We start from the raw sequence: 7866 nt of genomic DNA, 5'->3' as shown, positions 1-7866 counted from the left end.
CATTGACATCTCAATAAATAGCCTGATAGTAAATAACTTTAAAAGTTCACTTCAGGGCCTGACCTGTGGTGGCGCAGTGGATAAAACATCAACCTGGAATGCTGAGGTCACCAGTTCGAAACCCTGCACTTGTCTGGTCAAGGCACATGTGGGAGTTGATGCTTCCTGCTCCTCCCCCTTCTCTCTCTCTCTCTAAAAATGAATAAGTAGAAAAAAAAATCTAAAAGAAAAAATGTCCAAAAGAAAGTTAACTTCAGACATTTCTGAAATGAAGTATTAAGTTAAAATTCTGTACAAATTTTTTTAAAAGATACCAAGTGTGCTTAACTACAACATATCTGTGAAAGTTATATCCAAGTAATCTAGTATATTTACATATATTTTCTTTAATTCTGAACTTCTTCTCAAGTGTTTCTTTTCCTGGAAAGCACTCATCAGTTACCTCATTTGTGTAGTCTCTGTGTACCTTAGAAAGTAGATTCTATTTATGCTAATAGAACAATGTAAGAAAGATTAGAAACAATTCTCAGATGCGTGCATTTAATATTACTAAAATAAACTTAATGTGTTTTATTAAGGTAAAGATATTAAACTATCAAGGACTGAAGTTTGACTCTTTTTTTTTTTTTTTTTTTTCTGAAGCTGGAAACGGGGAGAGACAGTCAGACAGACTCCCGCATGCGCCCGACCGGGATCCACCCGGCACGCCCACCATGGGGCAATGCTCTGCCCACCAGGGGGCAATGCTCTGCCCATCCTGGGCGTCGCCATGTTGCGACCAGAGCTACTCTAGCGCCTGAGGCAGAGGCCACAGAGCCATGCCCAGCGCCCGGGCCATCTTTGCTCCAATGGAGCCTTGGCTGCGGGAGGGGAAGAGAGAGACAGAGAGGAAAGCACGGCGGAGGGGTGGAGAAGCAAATGGGCGCTTCTCCTGTGTGCCCTGGCCAGGAATCGAACCCGGGTCCTCCACACGCTAGGCCGACACTCTACCGCTGAGCCAACTGGCCAGGGCAGTTTGACTCTTTTTAAAGAATGCTTCTCAGGTGTCTTCTCTTGTGAGAAGTGGCTCTGGGAAGCAAACTCTAGGAACTAACTATTTCCAGCCAGCCCACGAGCAGAAGCACTGAAGTCAGGGAGAGAACTGCTCATGATCAAGAGAGTTAAGGAGGCCTGACCTGTGGTGGCGCAGTGGATAAATCGTCGACCTGGAAATGCTGAGGTCGCTGGTTCGAAACCCTGGGCTTGCCTGGTCAAGGCACATATGGGAGTTGATGCTTACAGCTCCTCCCCCCTTCTCTCTCTGTCTCTCCCCTCTCTCTCTCCCTCTCCTCTCTAAAATGAATAAATAAATAAATAAAAAGAGTTAAGGAAAAAATACTCTAGGAAAAGAAGCCACTTGTTTCATAAGAAAACTGCCTTCTGGGAATGAATCTAAGTTGTCTGTGTTGGCAATAATTGAAGTAGAGTTGGGAGGAGGAGGGGTCTGGGGTCTGGGGGTCCTTGGATGGGAAGAGTTAGGAGAGACACAAGCCAGACGGCCTTGGTGGGAAGAGAGGAACTTTGTTTTCTGTGTGAGAAGGGAGAGAAGCGGTTTTATTCCACAGGAGACAGGAATGCAGTGTAGAGATTGCCTCCCTGGGGGAGGTGGAACCCACCTGACTCAATACGATGAACCAGCTTCAGTTGTGTGTGGCAATGTTTGTAGCTACCAGGGGGTGAGCCTGCAATGAAGGCAGTCTGTGGAGAGAGAGGGTGATGGGACCCCAGAGGTGAGCTGGGGGGCGTCCGTTCTCTTCAGCACTGGGTTGCATTGGACAGCAGCTGCTTAGCAGCCCAGACCTGGGCTGTTGCAAGTGCTTGCTCTGTGTCCTCTTGTTTCTTCCTTGATTTCTTTCTTGCCTTGCGTCTCCTCTTGTGCATGTGTCTCTCCTTCTCTCTCTCTGACTACAACCCCCTTTCCTGTGTGCGTCCCATCGGACCCCCTCCAGAGCCTGCTGAGGAGCTCACCTCACCCCTCCCAGGCGCTCCGTTCCTGGGCAGACCCAGAGAGAGCAGCATCTGGTAAAGGGAGTTCTAATGGCTGAGGGGTTCATTCAGGGAAGAAGCAGACAGATATATTTATATTTAGGATTTATGTATGGACATATATAACTTTTAAAAGCTGAGGAGTTTTCCTGGAGCATTGTGGCGAATTCTTGCTTCCTGCTTCTTCAGACACTGTTCATGAATCATGTGGAAGTTGTATTAGTTGTTGACTATAATTCTGGAACCTTCTTTATTCTCCAGAGAATCCTACGGCAAGTGAATTTATTTTGGCCGATATATAGAATTTCCTGAGTTGCCATGCTGCCTTGAAAGGAAAGCAGTTAATTTCCTTTGTAATGAAATGTTACACCTCACCAAGTGTAGAAGAATAAAATCAGTACTACAGCGCCCACCCGTAGTCTGAAAAGGTAGTGTTTTTGTTTCTTTTTGTGTTTCCTGAAAATGTGGCAGCCCCTTAAGGGTAACGATTATACAGCAGACCTGTCATTCTCTGGTTCTGCTTACAAGTTACTTTGTTATTTTTCCTTGAAGAACTAGAGAAGGCGACCAGGCACATGAATTTTTGAGCCCTTCTGGTAATTGAAAATAAAGTTATGACACGTAGTTTAACACAATTAAAACATGATTTCTAGAATTAAGAAACCTTAAACACCCTTCTCTAGCTTCACAATTATCTGGCATACATTAGTAAGAGGCTATAAATTTAGAAAATGAACCCAATTGTTTTATTAGCAGAGTCTGGACAAGTAAACTTTTGCGACTTAAAAAGTTTGTGAATGAACCTAAATTAGAACTTTTTTTTAAGCATTAATAGCGATGTGACTCATTCTTCAAAACCAGACTTGAAAATGGCCAGTGCTAAAAAGGAACTGGTATTGAGACTTCCTTGCCGAACCTTTAAATGCTTTAGATTTGCAAGATCACCAGTGCATTAAGGCGTAAGTCACACAGCATTTGGTGATACAACTATTGTCCTAGTAAGTGTGGTCAGTCACATACAAATTATGTGCACGTAAAAATGAAAGCGTCACAGAAGCATTCAGATAGCTTAGTCTTTGTATGACTTCCTCATGCTTTTTCAAATCTGTTAAAATAGCACACATCAATATTACAATTCCAAATTCAACATACATAACAAAATAAACTTTAGAATCACTATCTAATTAAAAACTTTGGAAATGTACAGTTTCCATTTTAAATGTTTATACTTTTATTATTTAAAACATTCATTCTTTGGCTGTTTTGAACCTAAAATATATTTTAAGATTACTCTGGCCTGGCCAGGCGGTGGCGCAGTGGACAGAGCATCAGCCTGGGATGCAGAGAACCCAGGTTCAAAACCCCGAGGTCACCGGTTTGAGCACGGGCTCATCTGGCAAAGGTTGCTGGCTTCAGCAAGGGGTCACTCAGCCTGCTGTAGCCCCCCCCCCCATCCCATCAAGGCACAGATGAGAAAGCAATCAGTGAACAACTAAAGTGCTGCAGCAAAGAATTGATGTTTCTCATCTCTCTCCCTTCCTGTCTGCCTATCCCTTTTCTGTCCCTCTCTCTGTCTCTTTTGCAAAAAATTGAAAAATGGTGACCTGTTTCAGCTGTTAGCATATTACTTACAGACTACGTGGGTGAACGAGTTTGGTTGCTCGTGGGGGAAGAATGCACAGTCGTGCGGGATGTGAGGGAGGGAGGACACTTCCCTACACCATTCTGGACTGTTAGAAGCACAGGTGTTCGTCCTGTTTTTGTTAGGCTAGGCTGTGTTTCGACTTACACCAAAATTTGGGTTAGTCGCTATCATAGGAATGAACTGTGTCGTAACTCAAGGGCCTCCTGTACTTTAAATTAAATAGAAGTAGCCAAATTATGAGGGATTAGGTGTTGCTATTTGGACTGCTGTTCCTTCTTTTTCCTCAGTTTTCTTTAGGTTAGTAGTTCTAAAAGTCTGGTTCTCTAACCCAGTGGTCCCCAACCTTTTTTGGGCCATGGACTGGTTTAATGTCAGAAAATATTTTCACGGACTGGCCTTTAGGGTGGGACGGATAAATGTATCACGTGACCAAGACAAGCGTCAAGAGTGAGTCTTAGACGGATGTAACAGAGGGAATCTGCTCATTTTTAAAAAATAAAACATCATTCAGACTTAAATATAAATAAAATGGAAATAATGTAAGTTATTTTTTCTTTCTCTGTGGACCGATACCAAATGGTCCACGGACCAGTACTGGTCCACGGCCCGGGGGTTGGGGACCACTGCTCTAACCAGCATCATCAGCATCACCAGAGAAGTTGGTATAAGTGCTAATATTCAGGTCCACCTCTGACCTTGAACAAGAAACTCTGGAGACGGGACCCAAATCTATGTGTTTACAAGCTCTCAATGTGTGCTAAAGTCATCTCTTCTCTCTCACTGTCTCTCCTCTCTCTCTCTCTCTCTCTCTCTCTCTCTCTCTCTCTCTCTCTCTCTTTCTCTCTCTGTGTATATAATTTATAGCATTACTGGCCAGCGGTCATCAGTTTACTTGTGGATTTGTATATAATATTTATCAGAAAACTCTATTGTTTGCTTTTTTTGCTCCCTGCAGTTTTCCTGGTTGATTGATGACTTCATTTAGTGATAAGAAGAAAATTCTTACCTCTACGGAAGGGTCCACTGAATCATCTCACTAATTCAACTACATAACGTTCTTGAAAGGAATCCCTCCAAGGTGAGTTTTAAGTCGTTCTCTTTGAAAATATTATCCCAGTAGTAATACAGATATGAAGACAGGAGTTAACCTTTTCTTTTCTTCCCGTAGTCGGAAGGACCACAGGGTGCTGGCAGGGAGGACGGTCACACCTTGTTATACAAGCAGCTCTTTGCAGCACTTGGTGAATCCCGGCAGCTCCTTTGTTTTGCCCTGAGTTCCTAGTGAACTTACCCAGTGGGACAATGGAAACCACTGTGTTCTGAATCCAGTACTTACTGTGGGCAGATACATTAAAGGCACACTGATGCTGCCTAAGCTAACTGGAAAAGGAATAGCTTTAAGGATCAATGGGGGGACAGCAGAGAGTCAGGATTTGTACATTCTGCCAAAGGGTGAACTAACGTTGATAGTCACATTTAGAGAAGGATAATTAGAAATGTCATATTTTGTCCTTATGTTTGGATTTATGTGGAAAACTATGGAAGAATTTTTGCCTTGAATTTGGGCTTTCAGTCCCTAAAAATATAGCTTTATATTACATCCTGAATGAGTACGCTTTTAGTAACTAAGACCTGTCCTGTCCTAAGACAGGACGTATGCACTGTGGATGAATCTGTTGCAGTCTTCACACTTTTAATATGACAGTCATCCAGAGATCATATTTAGCCATGCTCTTTGGTTCAGCTCTTCAAATTAAATTTCCCAATAAGTTTTGGAATGTTTTTGTCTTTGAGATAGTGTAGGTATTTGATTCTGCTATATGACATGTAACAGTTGAATGCTGAGCCATAATCCACACATGAAGCCAGTTCTTATTATTTTAATGTCATATTTGAAATTTTTACTTACAACATTGTATTGATATTATACATTATGTGAAAATGGATAGCAGATGTACCAAAGAAGCGTAATGTTACTCTCATCTCTTAATCATCCTTGTTCACAGAGGTAAGTCAGGTGGAAGTGAGAGGTTTTTCAGATCAATATAAATCACATATTTATTCTATTGCAAAATGTATTTCATTATATTTTTGTGTTCATATATGTCTATATGTGTGCATGTGTGGGCCACAAATATATATCACAATAATGTGTGTATCATGTATTTATTTTCATAATGATAATTATGCTTTTTTCTAAGGCTATTTTAAAACTTCTAATTTGCATATATATATATCACACAGAATTACTTCATGATTTTGGGTTAAAGATGTTATATATTACTTTTGAACATTATGCCGTTATTATACCATCTAGTCAGTTGGGTGTAACACACAAACATGCTATTTTTATCTCAATTTAAATTTAAATGTATAATACTTAAATAATGCATTACAGTTATCATGAAAAATTTGTAACAAATTAATAACAAATAGAATCATTATAGTATTACATGAGTAAAAATTGAGAAAAGCCACCATTCTACATAAAAAATTACAATTCTAACAAATCCCTGAGAATGTCTGTTTGAATTCACTAATATCAATACATATAACAATTTCAGCATAATCCCAGTGGCTTTATTTCACTTGAAGATTAAACCACAGTTAGATACATTGATAATTTACTTTCTGGTTCTAGTTTGGTTTATGTTAAGGATCAGTCTATTTTCAACTTTTTCGTAAGCTGTGGCTGCAACACTCGTTTCGGGACGCTCACTTCTCCTCTCATGTCCCGCTTGCTTTCCAGTGACCTGCAGACCCGGCACAATGTCTGAGCCTGGATTCAGCAGCCTCACTTGGGATCAAGTCCTAATACTGGATCAGGTGTTGGATGACGTCATTCCAATTCACGGAAGGGGGAACTTCCCCACCCTGGAGGTAAAACCGAAGTGTATCATTCATGTTGTGAAAGACCAGCTGATAGAGCAAGGCATCATTGTGAAAGACACCCGGCTGAACGGCTCCACGGCCAGCTACATACTCGCGAGCCACAGCGGAATCAGCTACAAGGACCTGGACGTCATTTTTGGTGTCGAGCTGCCAAACGACCAAGAGTTTCAGGTCGTCAAGGATGCAGTTCTAGGGTGTCTATTCGAGTTTTTACCCAGCGGTGTCGAAAAGGCCAAGATCAGCCTCAAGACCATGAAGGAGGCTTATGTGCAGAAGATGGTCAAAGTGTGCAACAAGCATGATCGCTGGAGCCTCATCTCGCTCTCGAATAACACGGGGAAGAACGTGGAGCTGAAGTTCGTGAGCTCACTCAGAAGGCAGTTTGAATTCAGCGTGGATTCCTTTCAGATCCTCCTGGACCCCATCCTAGACTTCTACAGTGAGACGGACGCGAAGCTCACCCAAGAATCCTGCCCGGTGGTGGTGGCAGAAAGCATGTATGGAGACTTCCAGGAAGCGCTGACGCATCTGCAGTGCAAGCTGATATCGACCCGGAGACCCGAGGAGATCCGAGGCGGCGGCCTCCTGAAGTACAGCGACCTGCTGACGCGCGACTTCAAGCCGGCCTGCGCGGCGGAGATCAAGAGCCTGGAGCGCTACATGTGCTCGCGGTTCTTCATCGACTTCCCGGACGTGGCGGAGCAGCAGCGGAAGATCGAGGCCTACCTGCACAACCACTTCATCGGCGAGGAGAGGTGCAAGTACGACTACCTCATGACCCTGCGCGGGGTGGTGAACGAGAGCACCGTCTGCCTCATGGGCCACGATCGGCGGCAGACCATCAACATGATCACCCTGATGGCCCTGAAGGTCCTCGGGGAGCAGAACGTGCTCCCCAGCACCGACAGCGTCACCTGCTTCTACCACCCCGCCCCTTACTTCGCCTCCGAGGGCGGGTACTCCTCTTACTACGTGGGGGCCGGGCCGCCCCCCATCTTCTTCCAGCCCTACCTCCCACAGCACCCCCAGGCGCCCCGGGGCGTGGTCTAGAGACCGTGCAGCACAAACTCCGCTTTCAGGAAACACCTTCTGAAAAAGCAACTTTCCAAATTCCACAAAATATAAGATCTATTTTTTATTTTTATGGAGCTACCATTTTCCATTGATTATAGCTTAAACATCGTAGCAAATATAACACCATCTGTGAACTGACCATTTCAAACGACTCTCAGGTGTTATTGGTTAGCTGTAAAACCTGTCAGATGTGGTGGTGGACCTCTTTGAATAATTTTCGAATCTCACTA

General features: G+C 43.4%; 1 protein-coding gene across 1 annotated transcript; it reads left to right on the top strand.

Annotated features, from left to right (window-relative positions):
- The first annotated feature begins 4713 nt into the window (after window positions 1-4713).
- LOC136319755 (terminal nucleotidyltransferase 5D-like) lies at window positions 4714-7612 on the top strand. The gene is made up of 2 exons (XM_066252879.1): window positions 4714-4748; window positions 6420-7612. Exon 2 carries the CDS (start codon window positions 6440-6442, stop codon window positions 7610-7612), a length of 1173 nt encoding a protein of 390 aa, XP_066108976.1. The 5' UTR covers window positions 4714-4748; window positions 6420-6439.
- Window positions 7613-7866: the final 254 nt, after the last annotated feature.

The sequence above is a fragment of the Saccopteryx bilineata genome, chromosome 1 (genome assembly GCF_036850765.1).
Source record: "Saccopteryx bilineata isolate mSacBil1 chromosome 1, mSacBil1_pri_phased_curated, whole genome shotgun sequence".
In the NCBI taxonomy this organism is placed as follows: domain Eukaryota; kingdom Metazoa; phylum Chordata; class Mammalia; order Chiroptera; family Emballonuridae; genus Saccopteryx; species Saccopteryx bilineata.
Note: the sequence above shows the minus strand (reverse complement) of the source record. Positions and strands in the feature narration are given on the sequence as shown.

What these genes read in the sequence shown, in the direction of transcription:
- LOC136319755 (XM_066252879.1), top strand. Translation starts at nt 6,440, where the DNA reads ATGTCTGAGCCTGGATTCAGCAGCCTCACTTGGGATCAAGTCCTAATA.